At 51.0% G+C, this 16175-nt stretch overlaps 1 protein-coding gene across 9 annotated transcripts in view; it reads right to left on the bottom strand.

Moving 5' to 3' along the window:
* The window catches only part of LOC105092836 (NADH-cytochrome b5 reductase-like), a 29165-nt gene that overhangs the window by 3918 nt on the left and 9072 nt on the right, over positions 1-16175 (bottom strand). For 4 of the 9 annotated variants that reach the window (XM_064493557.1, XM_064493562.1, XM_031465183.2 and 1 more), the window contains 3 exons: positions 13052-13156; positions 9719-9922; positions 1498-5917 (listed from right to left, as the gene is read on the bottom strand). In XM_064493557.1, the coding sequence (XP_064349627.1) occupies positions 5714-5917; positions 9719-9922; positions 13052-13156 (513 nt within the window). In that variant the 3' untranslated portion in view covers positions 1498-5713. Of the gene's footprint in view, positions 1-1497; positions 5985-9718; positions 9923-13051; positions 13157-16175 lie in introns of those variants that run through there. The other 5 variants (XM_064493559.1, XM_064493560.1, XM_064493564.1 and 2 more) reach the window with 4 other exon arrangements.

Below are 16175 nucleotides of genomic sequence, written 5' to 3'. Positions count from 1 at the left end.
TTATTTTCTTGTGTCCCAGGTCCTGTGTTCCATTGTCTATCCCAGTGCTCTGACTCAGGGTTCTATGTTCAACATACTAGGCTTCAGGCACCAATTCTATGTTCCTTGTTACAAACGCTCTCCATCATTGTCCGCCTCCTCTCCTCCTTCCAGGTCCCCTTGTGGGCAGACAGGTTAGAGGTGAAGTTCCCCTGGGTCCGGGCATAGGAGTTGATGCAGGCTTACCTGCCCTCCAAGCTGGCCGGTGTGGCCAACTACCCAGCCCAGTGTGCCTGCCTGGCTGCCCTGCTGAGTGCAGAGATCCCGGAACTGGTCAAGGCTGTCACCCCACCCCACTACAGACCGGTGTGTTCCATCAGCATTGGAAGCAAGGGGCAGGATGGCGTGGTGGTCTCCGGTGGGTGCCTGTGGGACCTGCACGCAGAGAGCTTTGCCACCTTCCACTACGTGAACCCCATGATCTTCTGGTACACACCATCTATTTGGAGTGAGCCCTGTGGGATGAGGGGTCTGGGACCCATGTGTGGCTCTGTGCTAGAGTCTGGCAGAGAAAACTCAGCCCCTGGCCCATCAGTCAGTGACCTGGGAACACAGCACCCACCCGGACAAGGCCAGCTGCTTCCACGACTCACAGTCAATGGAAAGCAAATGAGTACAGAGCATCTCCGAGTGCCCCTCCCCAGGCCACTCAGACCACACGCGCTGCTGAGCTCCTTCGCCTCTGGCTGGAATTATGTCAGCCACGTGCGGCTCCCGGCGGGCTGCACAGATCAGAGGCTCTGAGGGGCAGCTATCTATGTCTTTGATTAATAAAAAATGGGAGATAAATTAATAATGACTTAATACATGCAATTTGGGATCAAAATCCTCCAAAGCATGGGAAAAATAATAAAAAGGGGAGTTCGCGAGAGTGAAAAGTTTGAGAACAAGTCCTGTCGTCCAGAGGCCAGCATGAGCCTGGCGCTGCTGGGGAGGGCCTCCTGTGAGAGGAGAGAAAGGGGGCTGGTTGTCATGCCCACCCTGGGCACCGCACATGTTCCCCTCATCCTCACACGGCCCTGGGAAACCACTGGTACCGTCTCCAGTTTATAGATGAGTAAACTGAGGCTCAAAGAGGCCAAGTGACTCGCCCTGGATACTTACAGAATCAATAATAGAGCTGAACCTAGGTCTACCTCACTTAAAAAGGAAAACAAAATAAAATTTAAAAAGTAAGAAAAACAAAGTCTAAAACAGTGGTGTCTGGGAAGTCTGGTTTGAGTTTACCAGGAAAAGAAGAGGGACAAGCAGAGGGAACAGCATGGAAGCTCCGTGTGCTGGGCACTGTTACTGCTATTTACTGCTGTGTCTAGACCAGAGCACATAGTAGGTGCTCACAATAGTTTCAGATGAAGATGGAAAAGCTTGGAGGCATAAAAGGGCACAGCTGATCCTGAGGTGGGAGAGAAGGAATGAATGTTTATAAGCCTCTAGTTTTTGAAGCACTTTGACCAGGCATATTTAATTTAATTTTTAAAAATCTTTAAATATGAAACTATTTCAAACGCCAAAAAAGGTAGGACATAATAAAGCAGACAACAGTGAACCCATTACTCAGATTTACCAGATGATCATATTTTGCCATACTCATTTCCAATATTTTTATAATAAGGTGATACACATAAAAGCCCCCATCCCATCCCCTCCCCTTCCCTTCTGTCTGTCAGAGGTCACCCCACTCCTGGAAGTTGGTGAGCCTCCTTCCTGAGCATTTGGTATTATTTTGTGTTTTTAAACTTTCCAAATATGGGTATCTCATTGTACCTTTCCTTTTACAATTGGCTTTTCACTCAGTTATAGTTTTAGGATTTACCCAGTTGATGCATGCGGATCTAGCTCCCTCATATTAACTGCTGTATAGTATTCCATGTATGAGTCTATACAGTTCATTTCTTCATTTTCTTGCTGATGAACACACAGGTAGTTTTTATTCTTTGCAGTTTCAAATAGTACAGCAGTGAAAATCTTTATTCACATCTCCTGGGTGCCCCACGTGTCATATATAACCTATATCACAATTGCAGCATGTAGCCCTGAATGACCTTGGAGAACTGTTTAATGTCTCAGAAGCTTCGTTTTCTCATCTGTAGATTGGAGTAATAAAATAGTACACATTTTGGTGACAACCGTGTGCGTCAATGTAGCTGAAAAGCATTTTGCAACCTGTAAAGTACTCCATGAAGGTAAGCTGTTTATTACTCGGGTATTTGACACCCAGGAAATACTGAGCACCCTTCCACGCTGGGGACACGATGAACAGGCCCCGGTACGGGCCCCTGACATGCTCACATGCAGACAGTTTGATGGGAGCGACAACAGAATAATGTACAAGATCTAACCCGGAGTGCAAAGGCAGGCAAGGCCTCTGTGAGGAAGTGGCACTGAGCTAAGTAAGCCCTCTACAGACAAGGAGACAAAGGTGAGTGGACGGCAGGAGGGTGGAAGGATGGACCGGGCAGAGGGAGCCTCAGATGTGACGGGACTGATGGACCCAAGAGAACAGGCATGGAATGTAAGAGTGGTGGGGAGGGGGACAGTCACATAAAATGTTGAAATAAGTCTGGAGAGGTAAGCAGAGTCAAGATGCTATATCTTGAGGGCAGCAGGGAGCCCCTGAAGGATTTTAAGCAAGGGAGTGATGCACTCAGATCTGTCTTAGAAAAAGCGGTCTCTATAAGCTGTGGAGGGCTGCCACCCACCGCTGTACCTACACTCCACAGCAATGTACGGTGCACTTAAAATTTTGTTACGAGGTAGATCTCATGTTAAGTGTTCTTATTAAAATTCTGAAAAAAAGGGGTCTGACTGCAGTGTGGAAGAGGGTGTGGGGGAGAGGCCGGAGGCTGGAGGCCGAGGGGAATGCTGCAGCGGTGAGGGTGGAACCAAGGCTGTCCTCGATTTTAGCCCCCTCACCCTGACAGCACACCTCCCACGACACGTGGCAGGGGCAGCACCAGGAGAAAGGGAGGAATGGGCCAGCTGACCCCTGATTCAAAGAGTCTTCTTTTTGGGCTCACTAATCATCTTTAGAGGCACAGGACACGGCCACGAGCTCTCAAGTTTCCAGATGACATGAGCCCCCTAGCATTTGGCACCAAGGGTGTGGCTGGGCCCTCACCAATGTCCCAAGATGAGAGACCCCACCAGCACCCAGACTGCCCAGATCCCACACAAAGTGAGGGGAAGTGGGGGGCAACACATTCTAGGATAAGAGGGACTGTGGGTTATCCCTGGGTGGCCATATCTCACACTTAAACATCAAATATCTAAAAAATGGGACAAAGACAGACATACAAGAACTGCCCCAGATCCCTCCCTGCTTAAGTGGGGACCTCCATCACCCCTAACTAAGAGCAGGAGGATTGCCTTTGAGACCCCTATCCTCAGTGGCCGTCCCCTACCCAGTCCCCTAGGCCAGGTTAAAGCCCTTGCCATCCCTTCTCCTAGTGCGCTGTGCCTCCCTTTCTAGCACACTCATCCCTTTTAGAATCACAACTTTAATTTCTGCCCTCCTTGTTGGGCTCTAAGCTCTGTGATGGAGCTTACCAAGACGGCCCTGCCTGTTCACTGCTGGTTCTTCAGTACCTACACTAGGGTCTTGCTCATAACAGGCCCTCTAGGAGTATGTGTGAGTAGACTCAACAGGACATGCTAAGTGAGGGCGAGGAAAGGGTGGAGGAGGATGCTCAGATTTCAGAGAAAGGCCCTGAGAAAGAAAAAATGTCCCGCGCAAGTCACAGGAGAGGTTCTAAGAGATCACAGTTCCTGCTCGGGACCTCTGACGCTCAGGGAAGGGCCTTCCCACTCATTATGCTGTACTGAAGACACCTTTGCAACAGACTAGCAATTCCTGAAGCGTAGTTCATGGAATGCCAGTCTCAAAAGATTCTAGAGGATAAAATGCTTTCTAGTTAAATAAGTCTGGGAAACTTTGGGTTAAACAAAATGAAAAACATCTCTTCACTACCGGACTTTTCAGAGCCTTTAACATGCTCACGTGCGCATGGTTCTTGGTGAGAGTCACGTGCAGTGCTCCCCACGTCTATTTGACCATGGAATTCTGCCCGTGAAACTTGCTTTGAACCTTTGACACCATCCCCCAACTGCTTGTCACGATTATTTATTGAACATGGCACAGCATAGAGATTTGTCACAACTTTTTGGGCAGTGTAGGAAAACCCTGTTTCACAAACGAAAATGACTCCAAGCCCCATGATATAAATGGGCTAAAACCAGAATTGCTCTGGGTGAAAGGGGGCCTGGAGACTCCCCCTGGTCATCCTTTCACTGCTGCCATGCCAGCAACCCTAGTGTCCTGCAGAGCTCAGTTTAAAAATCGCTAGTACAGAACTCTGAAGACAGGGCTGACACCAGAGACCTGGCTTCAACACTGACCCTGCCATGAACTATCACTTCACCTTGGGCGGGTCCCTTGGCCTCGCAGGGTCTTGGTTTCCCCGTTAATACCATGAGTCTCGTAGACGGGATGCTTTTTGGAGTTCTGAGCTTTAATCTATGATATGATGAGGACTATGATTCTATGACTGCAAAATTCTAACTCTATAATTCTCTGGTTCTCTGGTTCTGAGATTCCATGGCTTAATATTCCAATTCTGGGACTGCCTGTAGCCAGTCTGAGCTGGAGCAGCATGCTGGAGCCCAGGCTGCAAAAAGCAGAATTCATTAACTGCAGTGCGCTACCCAGGAGTGCTGGATTCCCTGGGGAGGGCATGCCCCATTCAGGTAGGTAGCGAGGAGGGGTAGGAAGGGAAGACGGGAGTGGATTGGAATCAGCAGCAGCTCAGTGGGCAGAGCAGGGAGAAGGACCCAGGTCTCCTGACTCCTGCTCTATCTTTAGATCTCCATAGCAACCGTCACCAGGGCGCCTGAGCAGAAGGCTGAGCCGGCAGCCTGCAGGAGGGAGGGGCATTTGCTTTCATGCCTCTTTTGCTGGGAAAGGACTCTGGGCTGGACTCTTAAGCCAAGGAAGGGGTACTGGGAATGAAGCCCTTTGTAGCAGGAGAGGCCTGGGGCCAAAACAAAATAAAGGTAATCTAGGGCCCCACCTTGTTCTGATATGTGGTCAGGTCACAGAACCCACAATCTTCATCGAGTCAGGCTTGTGGCACTGGAGGAACATATATCAAGTTCCTTCTCCAAAGAGCTCTCAGCCTCCCCTATGGTCATTCCCTAAAGACTCAGTGAGGGCCCCATATGAGCCAACCCCGAGGCTACAGAGATACGTAGTCTTCAGGGAAGATAGGCTTTGGCACTGGCATTACAGGGCAGGGCCTGACAGGAGCCCCTTACAAACCCTGGCATCTGAAGAACCAGGGAAGCCCCTCCCACCCCTTCTCCTGCCAACTCCTACTCAGCCGGGACCTGGCTCCTTCCAAGGAGTCCTCCCTGACAAACGCTGGGCACTCTCCTCCTCAGGGCTCCTACAGCCCCATCCGCCCTCCTCCCTCCACCCAGCAGCAAGATGCCTGCCTGAGGGAGTCAGGGACTTTACGGGGTGGATGAGAAATGGAGGTGCACAGAGGTGTACACATTCATCCAAGGTCACTTGGAGAGTTAGCAGCGGTCTTCCTTTCACGTCTTCGAGACCAGTCTGTGCTCCTTCCTGTGTCCCAGTGCCACGCCTCTGGCCTGAGCTTTGGAAGGGAGGCCAGGCCTAGAAGACAAAGTAGGAGTCCTCGGCGAGGCCCGCGCTCAGCAAGCACCTGGCCATGTCCTTGGTAAACTCGGCGGAGCCACAGACCAACGCAAATGGCTTTCTCCGGCAGGAGCCCACCAGCTCCTCAATCAGGTCCTGGGCCAGGCGGCCGAAGTGGGTCTTGTCCCGGTAACTCCAGGGAAGCTGCTCTGGGGAGTTCTCCTGGGATGATGAGAAATAGTGGGGGAGACTACAGGGAGTCCTCAGAGTTCACAAAGTCAGCGCCTCTCTGTCAAATGAGGAAACTGAGGCAGAGGGGGTGGGAAGCCATCCTTCACGTAGCCCTACCATGAGCCAGGCACTTCCTCACATTGGGACTCAGAACCCCCTCACAAAGGCCTGTGGGTGGGCAGCTATCCTCCACAACAGGAGGCATGAGGAGGAGGAGGGGTGTCCCTCGGGGCACACAATGTAGCAAGGGCAGCAGCAGGACCAGAACTTAGGTCCTACCGTTTCTCACTACCTCCCAGGGGCCACTGCGCCTGTCACTCTGGGGGGAATATTCTCTCACCGGGACTGTGGGTCTCCTAGCATCTTTTCAAAGCATCTTACCCATTACTGTCACCCTTAGAGCATAACTTTTGTTCATTTGTTTTAAGGTTTCAATTAACTTGTTGAGTTAACAAATATTTACTGAGTGGACTCTGTGCCTGGCCCTGTATTAGGCAATGGGGACACGGCAACTGCTTGAAACAGACAGGGCTCCTGGCCTCATCTGGCTATGTGTATCAGAGATCCCGGGCAGAGTGCCTTAGCCAAGAGAAGGGTTTCTTTCTCTCCCATGAAAAGGCTGGAGGTCGTATCTGGAGGTGTACTATGCCCCAGGCTCCTGCCACTACTAGCTGACTTGGAAGAATTTCTCCGTCCCTCCCTTCCTTTTAATAGAGGTACTGGGGATTGAACCCAGGACCTCAGGCATGCTGAGGCAGCTCTACCACTGAGCTATACCCTCCCCCACCAAGAATTTCTTTTAAGTAAACACTTTATTGAAGTATAACATATGTATAAAAATCATTAACTATATATAGTTTGGAGAATTTTAACAAAGAGAAGAAACCACGTAACCAGAACCCAAAACACAACAAACAAAACCCCGAACAGAACAGGACCATCACCTCTGCAGACCCTACTGAGGTGAACTTCTAGTTCCTGGGGCCAAGCAGAGAGAGATGGAGAGAGGGGTTGGGGTTAGAATTTGAGCTTTGCTACCACTTCCGGATGAGTGACTGTGACCTCTCTGAGCTGCTGTGACGAGCGTGGGGAAACCTCGGGAGAGGCTCTGTGAATGCAGGCCTCTAATCCCAGGTGCACTCACACAGCCTTGGGGTCCACCTCACAGAGCTCATCGGACCTCAAGGCCTCTGAGGACAGTGCTGTGCTGCTGACTGGGGACCCTCTCTGATGATCTGATCTTCCTGTGTGTCCTGACCCACCTAGTGGGCCCTTGAAGGCAGCGACCAGCGGGGCCCCTTGGCCTCGCCCCTCATTCCCACTGCCCACTTCCCCTAGGCCAGTCAGGTTCAGCACAGCTCACCCTGACTATGCACCCAGAGATGCGTGGGGTCTGCTTGCTGCTCAAGTGGAGAGAGGACCCATAAACAATGATGGTGCAGTGGGCTGGGTGCTGTGAAGGAGAGCCCGGGCTGTGACAGCAGAAACATCTGTGCCAGCCTGGGGGCTCAGGGAAAGTTCCCAGGATGGAATTACATTTCAGCAGAGAGATGTGAGGGATGAGTAGGTGTCAGGTGAAGAAGTGGGGAAAAGTGCTCCTGGCAAGGGGAACAGTACAAGCAAAAGCCCAGCAGCCAGAAAAGCAGAGAGCACTTGCAACCACAGGCAGACCAGTGACACCAGAATGCAGCATGTGGCAGTGGAAGGGGCAGGTGGCGAAGGAGGCAAGGCCACAGCTGGCTGCCACAGCCATGGGGGCCTGCACATGGTCCTGAGAGCAGCGGGGAGCCAGGGAAGGGCAGGAAGCAGGGCGGTGGTGTGGCCAGAGCTGCTCTCTCCGCTGCAGGATGAAGGACAAATCGGCAGGGAATGGCTGCAGCAGGGAGACCTTGAGGATGCTGTTGCTGCTGCCCAGGCAGGAGAGGAAGCACCCAGGGTGGAGGGAGCACAGATGGGCAGAAGGCACCATTCACTCCATTGCCCCTCACCTGGCCCTGCCACTCGTGGCCAGCCTCCTCGCCTGATGCCCTAGCATCACCAAAGCCCTGGCCCACCTCCAGCTGAAGGTCCCTTCTTGCTGGTGAACTTTAACTCTGCCCTCAAGCCCAGGCTCAAATGCCATCTCCTCTGTGAAGCCCTCTCTGCTTGCCACCGGTATCATGAACACCGTCCACGGTACTTTCCCCTGTGTTGTCTTATTCCGACAAGCAATAGGAGCACGAACTCTGGGGCAGGACTACCCAGGTTCACACCAGCTCTCCACCAACTTGCTGTGTTACCTTGGGCAAGGCTCTTAACCTCTCTGTGCCTCAGTTTCCATATTTTTTAAATGGCCATGATGGCAGTACAAGCCTCCTAAGATTGTGGTGGGATTAAATGAGTTTACACATCAAGTACTGAGAACAGTGCCGGGCATAGAGAAAGTGCTCAGTGAAGGGGAGCCCTTGTCAGCCATCCCTGTGGCTGTCTTCCCATATTTAGGTAAGCACCTAAAGGGCAGGGAGAGGTCATCTTCATTTTTGTATCCTTGGCACCTGGCACATGGTGGGGGGAAGGAAGGCTGGCTAACAGCCAGGGTGACTACCAGGAGCCCACCTTTCTCCCACCTTCTGGGACCAGGCTCTCGGGCAGGGCTGAGTGTGCTGCTGGCAGGAGTGGCCCTCCTTGCCCCTCTCCACTCGGCTGTACACCCGCCCTCTGCTCCATCCCTGACCTTGGGCACTGCTGCTGCTGCTAATGTTCACCAAGCATGACCCCCTCAAGTGTCCACACCACTGAGCATCCTGCCCCGTGGACAGGCCTGTGGACTCTGACCCCGGGGACCCTCTGGTTTCCTGACACCCTGCAGCCAGGATGATGTAAGTCTTTAGGGACACCCTAAAGCTGCCTCAAGAGGAAACTGATGAGAAATGTGCTCCAAAGTACACGGCAATGAGGCTGACCCTGAGCAAGAGAATAGAGGGGGGGCGTGAGCAGGGGACCTCAACCCAAGGGTACAGGAAAGACAGACAAAGCTACAGACCAGCAGAAGGCAAGTGAACAAAGATAGCTGAGGGCCTGGCTTGAGGTAAGGGGCGAGACAGGCTGTGACCCTGAGGTGAGGGTCCGGGAAGGGTGGCCTGAATGAATGTAGGGGATGAGGAATCACAGGGAAGAGGGCTCAGGAGGCAGAGCTGCTTCCGGCTAGAGTAGCTGTAGCTTGGAGGGTTTGAAAGCAGCTTTCCTCCAATGCAGGGACAAAGTGATGTGGTAAGGACCCTAATAAATGCAGTGAACTTGGATCTAGTGTGCTTCACCCACTGTTGCTGGGGTGAGTCCCTACTCCGTGCCTGGCACTATGTGAAGCACTGAGAGCATGGTGATCCAGACACGTGTTCCCTCCTCAAGGAGCCATCACAGCCAGAGGATGTCTGCCCCCAGCCCACTGATTCCACAAGCAGGCTCCCTGCCCATACAACGGATGATGCCAGAGGGTAGATGGCAGGCAGCAAAGGATAGTGGGTGAGAGCTGGTGCTCTGGAATCAGACAGCCTCAGGCTCAAATCCCAAATCCTGGCTTCACTCAATCTAGCAGCACCACAGGGGCTGGTGACTTCACCTCTGAGTGTCAGTTTCCTCATCTGCGTAAGAACATGACAATACTGCCTTCCTTGCCAGGCACAGGTGGGGGTTCCACCAGTGGCAGGGATGACTTTTATAGCATGAGGCAGAGAGCCCACAGCAGGTCCTCAGGATGGGTGCAAGGGGACAACAGAGTCTCAATCAGGGAAGGAAGTCATGCCCCTGGCTTACCTGGCTGAGTACAAAGAAGATGCGGACATTCCAGAAACGGGCCTGCTCCTGGAGGAAGGCTTTCAGGTAGATGCCCTCAAAGGTCTTGAAGCAGCCCACCAGGGTGATGAATGTCTCGTCATCTGCATTGTCTGTGATGCTGTGAAGGATGGGCACCATGGGGGCCAGGCCAGTACCTGCAGCCAGCATGAGGAGTTCACCGTACTGGGAACAGGACAGTACATGATAGGAGTAGGTTAAGGAGGGGGTCTCACCCCACCCACCCACTATGGGGCCTTTTCTTTGGGCTTGCTTGAACTGGATGGCACTGCTTGCCCTGGGTGTCCCACCCATCTGAGTTCCCCTCTCTACCTCCTCCAGGAAACCATCCTAGCTTGTGAGGTCTATGGAACAGACATCATGGAATCTGGAGGCTAAAAGGGAACATAATGGTGCAGCCATCCTGCAAGTGGCTTGGCTGCCTTCTAAAGTATCCCCACGGATCTCTGCTTGTATACTTCTGCTGACAGGTAGCCCACCATCTCCCAAGGCAGTCTGCTCTATTACAGGCTGTCCTTGCCAGGGAGGGCTTCCCACCTCACATGGAGCTGAAACTTGCTCCCGCCAAAGCCAGTCCACTGTCCCCATCCCAGTCCTGACCCCTGGGCTGCTTCCTCTGCCCCAGGGCAGCCCTGCAGAGGTCTGAGGGCTCTGGCTTGGCCCTTGAGCCTCTCTTTTCTAGACTAAATAAGACACTATACTAAGTGCCTGGCACAGTGCTGGCACAGAGAGCCAGGCAATAAAGGTGAGTTCCCAAGAGCACCCCAACCCCGGTTCCATCAGCTTCCCCTCACTGAACCTATTTCCTGGCTCTAGGCCTCTTTAAGGTCAGTGCCTTGAAGGTTAGTGCCTGCCTGCGCTCTGAGGTATTCACTCCCATCAATTCTAGAGATTAGGCCTCTGTGACTGCAGTCCAACTTTTCACTGGCTTTATTGACAGACACTCGCTTTATGTGACTGCACTGCACAGCACACTACGGCATGGAACACTTCCTGGACTATCGGGAGCTGTGCAGATCTGGGGTAAATTCCCAGCCGTATGATCTGGGTAAGATCTTTTACTCCTCTGATCCTCAGTTGCTTCATTGGTAACAAAATAAGAGCACCCCCCGAGAAGACCACCTATCTCGGAACTGCTGTGAGGACTAAATGAGGTGACGTAAAGTGCCCGTTACGGAGCCTGGGGCTTAGTACAATTAGCCTCCTTCCCTGCACTGAGCCCCTGCTGCTGGCCTGTCATCCTGTCCTGGGTTCACGCTTCCCCTCTTTCTCCCATCACTGCTCAGGCTCTCCTATGGGGAGCCTTCCCTGAGCTGGGGCAGGTGGGGGACCCCTCCTGTGTTCCCATAGCCCTCGGTGCACCCCTCCTCACACTGGCCACACTGTGTTGTGGTCATCTATTTGTGTGTCTGTCTCCCAAGCAGACTGTGAACTTCTGGAGCACAGGGGCCTCGTCTGGCCCATCTCTGAGCTCCCAGTGTCCAGCACTGGCCTGGCCCTGAATACCTATGAGTGTCTGTGGAATGAATGTCAGACAGATGCTAATGTGCCGGCCTCAGCGCCAACGTGGTCCATCTTCAGTGAAGACGGCTGCAGAGTGGCAAGACTGGGCTACACCCCAGTATTCACACAGCAGAGCAAGCCCCAGCCACAGTTTCAGCAGCCAAACATTAACATGTGAGACACCATGTCTTTCTCTTCATGGCTGGGCCCTACGCCCTTCCAGAGAGGAAGTTTCCACAGGGGCCAGTGGATGCAGACAAACAGCTGGCACTACGTCCTGGGATGCTCCGCCTGGAAAAGGTGGTCAAGACCACATTCAGCAGGTGTCCCCTCTAGGTCAGGAGGAAACAGGGACAATTCCTAGTCCCTGCTCTCAAGGTCCTGAGGGACACAGGGACAGCCTCAGCTAAAACGCAAGGCTGAGCATGGTTAGTGCCCAGGGAATGTGTAGAAGAGCACTGATCCACGCACGCCTCACATCTGCAGCACAGGGGTAGCAGTGCCTAAGAGCTGCTGTGAGGACTGAATGAGTTCTTACACAGCAAGCGCTAACATCAAAGCCTGGCACAAGGGAGGTGCCACATACGTGCCTGACATTGTTATGCACACAAATGGGTGTGTGTACACTTGTATACACGCCCATTCACGGAAGAGGATTTGAAAGGATATATGCTATGGTAGTAAGGCTGGTATGTCTGGGTGGGTGGCCTACAGGTGATTTTCACTGTGCCTCTTTGTATCTGCTGATGTTTTGGGGGGTAATGAACAGATACTGCATTTGTAATAAGGAAAAACACCAATAAAAGCTATTTTTAAATTAAACAAAAAGAATGGAGAGGAAGAGTGATTCATTCTTTTCCATTTGTTCTTGTTTTGCTTTGTTTTCCTCATTACAAAGGTAATAGATATGCATGGTGGATAATTTGGAAAGTATAATGAAGAAAATAAAAATCACCCAGAGCTACTAACATTTTATTGCTTTAAAAAATTTCTTTTTTCTGTGCAATTTAACTTAGTTTCCTAACTTCTCGTACATTCAGTTTTTTACCTAGTGTTTGCCAATTGATCTCACAGCATAAGCATATAACATCATTTATAAACATAATTCTAAAATCCAGGATAAGAGTCTATCAAGTAGCTATAACTCAGTGTACTTAACTGTTCTGCTGTTGCATACTGAATTGTCTCCAATTTCTTGCTATTGTAAATAAAGCTGCAATGAACACGTGTAAGTCAGCATTCTGGATTCTTTCCATAGGACAGACTTCAGAGGTGGGATCCCTGGGTAAAGGATGTGAGGATTCCTAAGACTCCTGGTACATACTGTCAAACTGCTTTCCAGATATGCACCAACTGATGAGAAATTACTCATTCTTCCTGGGAATGTCAGGGAAGGATCTGATAATGCTGTGAAGATGCTGGGAAGCAGGGGACTCACAAGCAGCAAGCCACAGGGTGCATTTAGAGAGTGGTCCCTACAATCTTGTAAATGGAATGTGAAACTGGAAAGACAGCTGAGGGTCAGATGGCATAGCGGCCCTAAATACCAAGCTCTTGGTCTGAATTTTTCCAAGCAATGGGTAGGCATGGATGGTTCTGGAACAGAGGTAGGCAGTTTTGTTTCTTAGTATCTCCTCCCTCTCCTCCCACATCTAACCCTAAGGATACTCTCAGGATTAGGTTTGGGCTCAAAAGGTGGCACAGTGAGATTCTATGGCCTGACACAAGGAAACCTCAGCCCTGGAAGCTAAGCTGGGTGGGGTCTCCTGACCAATTAGGGCTGGCACTAACCTGGTTTGGTTTATAGAAGAAGCCTCCGAAAGGTCCTCGCCAGAAAGCCGTGTCTCCTGCTCTCCAGGACTCGACATACCGGGACATCAGCCCAGTCTGGTAGCACTGGGAGCAGACAAAGGGAGACCTCACTGGGACAGGCACTTGCTGCCAATATAAACCATGTCAGCCACTAAGGTGGAGCCCTTCCTGCATGCTAAGTGCTTTACATATGTTATCTCATTTCATCCTCCTAATCATCCATGAAGTCGGGACTGTCATTCCCAGTTTTCAGATGAGGCCCAGGAGCTTACACTGAAGGTAAATGGCAAGACTGCGATGAGAATCCGTGGGACCTCCACCCTTAACTACAGAGGTCTCAAACCAAATAACTACAGGGGCCACACTGGTAACACAGCGTAACATTAACCATCACATACCCAGTGCAGAACTGGGTATGTGATGGTTAATGGCAACTAACACTTAGTCTTAGTATCAAGGAGACAAGAGTGAGTGGTTGGGGCAATGGTAATTTGGTGAATGAATACACTCTTTAAAGGAGTAAGCTATTTTGCAAATTCCAGTACATAGTCCGTAGGACCAATGATGCCAGATCTGACTTTCTAAGAGGGGCAGGAAATCCATATTTTTATGATAAATCTCCCATTTTTGAAATGTCAGCAATGAATTCAAAATTTTAAAACACTGGGTAGGCCAAAACCAAATGTATTTATAGGCTTGAGTCATTCTGCAGGCCATTCGTTGGCAATCTCTGCCTGAGCCTACACCACTGTTTCCTGGCTGGATGGAAAAATGAAGGCTGTAGAGGGGATCCCTCCATGGGGAGGGGGCAGTCTGCACTCCCTGGGTGCTAACCCGCTTGGCACGGGGCACCATGCCAGGGCTGCAAGGGGGACAGCTGAATATTAAGCTCTGCGAAGGCTGCCAGTGCCTGAACTGTGGAAAGGACTTAATAAGCGAATGAATCAATGAATCCAGATTCAGGCCCTCCCTTCAAGGAGCTCTAAGTCTCAGACATAGACAAGGTAGTGACTGCCTAATCCCCTGTGAGAAGGGTGAAGTGCTGGGGGTGTTCTGAGGAGGTGTAGTCACTTCCCATCGAGCAGGATGGAGGATGGCTTCCTGGAGGAGGAAGTATTTGAACTGGACCTAGAAGACTGGGTAGGATCAAACTCACTGGGGATGGGAGCAGGAAGGCCAAGGGGATTCTGGGCATCAGGTGTGGTATGGTCAGGGGTGGGACAGCCCAGGTCATGTTCTGGGAACAGCCAGTGGACATGTCAGAGTAGGGGTCAGGGAGAAGCACTGAGAGACAAGACTGGAAGGTGTTTGGAGAGATTATGACCAGGCCTGAAGGAGCGGCTGGGCTTTGGTCACCAGACATGCTTTTAAGCATCCACAGCCACTTCTGGTACCACCCCTGCCTTCCTCAGACACCATATGCATAAAGCAAGGAAAGTCCTCGGCTCACCTGTAAGAGGTCTGGGAAGGAGGCTACAGTTTTCCTCCTACCTTGCTGGGGGATATATTTCAGAGCACACCTTGTTTTCTGGCTCTATTCTTGGGAAGGTACAGCCCCAGGAGTGGCTTTAGAGGCCCCGTGGCACTGACAGCACTCAAGGAGAAAGGAAGGATTCTTCCTTCTGTGCCTCCAGCACCCACACAGAGCCTGGCACAGAGTAAATGCTCAACACACACTTGTTAAACAGAATTGACACTGAATCTCTGTTTTTCCATTTGGGATCATATTACCCAAGGAAACTTAAGACAATGACATACTCTCTCAGAGCTTCAGCTTGTTCATCTGTAAAGTGGGGATAATATGATCTACTCTACAGGGTGGTTATGAGGCTGAAACGAGATAATTAAAATAAAGAGCTAGGAGCAGTAGCTGGTGCCCAGAAGGTGCCTGAGAAATGGGAGTTTCTCCTTCCCAACTACATGGGAGGGTAAACCTTACAAAACCTGCCTGCCTTCCCAATTTGCAAAGACATTTCCAGCTCTTCCTAGCCAGCAGCTTAGGGATAATTAAGCATCTCTCTAAAGAGGCTTTCCGGTAAACGAAGGAGAAAATCAGCCTTGCAGCTGGGAGAGATCCAGCTGCCCTAAAGAACTGTCTCCAGGCTTATCCTTTCAATAGAAACACACCCAGACAAGCAGCTTGGGGAAGCAGGCCATTTGGAGAGGATTTGTGGAATCTCCCAGACAAACAGTTGCGTGGAGAAGGGATCCCATCCAAGCTTATGTGTGAGGGAATAAATACTCAAACTCTAAAGGCAGGCAGGGAAGGCAGCAGCCAGAGATGGTGCTGGGGTCTTGGAATCAGGAGGCCAGGGCTCACCCACCAGCCACACTTCCTACTACCTGTGGAGCGTCAGGCCCTCCTGGGGCCTCAGTTTGCTTATCAATGAAATGGGGATCATTTCTGTCCTACAAGGGAGATAAAGGGTGTGACAACTATTCTTAAATACAGGTCTTCCCTAGGATTCCATGTGGGAAATGATGATCTAAAACTAGGTATTACGCTGACCCATATGAAAATGTGTTCTGTAAGTCAAAAACGTTAGAGTGTCAGCAATTTCATGTAGTTCAACCTAATTATTTTGGCACATAATTGCTCCTTCATGACTTCTTATATATTTGTTGCCTATTCTTTGGGTCTCTGGAGTGTTTTGTACCCAGTATCCTTTGTTCATCTCATCTCTGTCAATTTCCCTACCCACCTTGGCTGCCCCCACAAGCATCTCTCCTCCTGCCACTCAGACTGGGTAGGTCCCACAAGACTCTGTTCTATTTCACCCTTCCCTGTCTTTGATTAACCTGGAATGCCACTGCTGCCACTGCTAACTTGTCTTCCTTCTTCGAGGCCCAATTCAAATGCCCCAGCCCCTGCTGACCCCCCTGCAAGGCAAACTCAAGTTAGTTTGGTCCACAAGGTCCTCCATGTCCCACCTTTTGTCTGCACATCCTCTTCTGTCCCAGCACAAATGACTAACAGTTCCCTAGATGATCTCTCTTCTGCTGTTGTACATGCTGTTCCAGCACTTGGAGCTTCCTTTCCTCTCCTGACTTAAACATCCAGCCCAAACACACAGCTTCCTCTAGGAAGCCGAGCCCACCTTCC

The sequence above is a fragment of the Camelus dromedarius genome, chromosome 14, assembly GCF_036321535.1.
Source record: "Camelus dromedarius isolate mCamDro1 chromosome 14, mCamDro1.pat, whole genome shotgun sequence".
NCBI classification, from domain to species: domain Eukaryota; kingdom Metazoa; phylum Chordata; class Mammalia; order Artiodactyla; family Camelidae; genus Camelus; species Camelus dromedarius.
The sequence above is the reverse complement of the archived record's forward strand: the minus strand, read 5'-3'. Positions and strand labels throughout refer to the sequence as shown.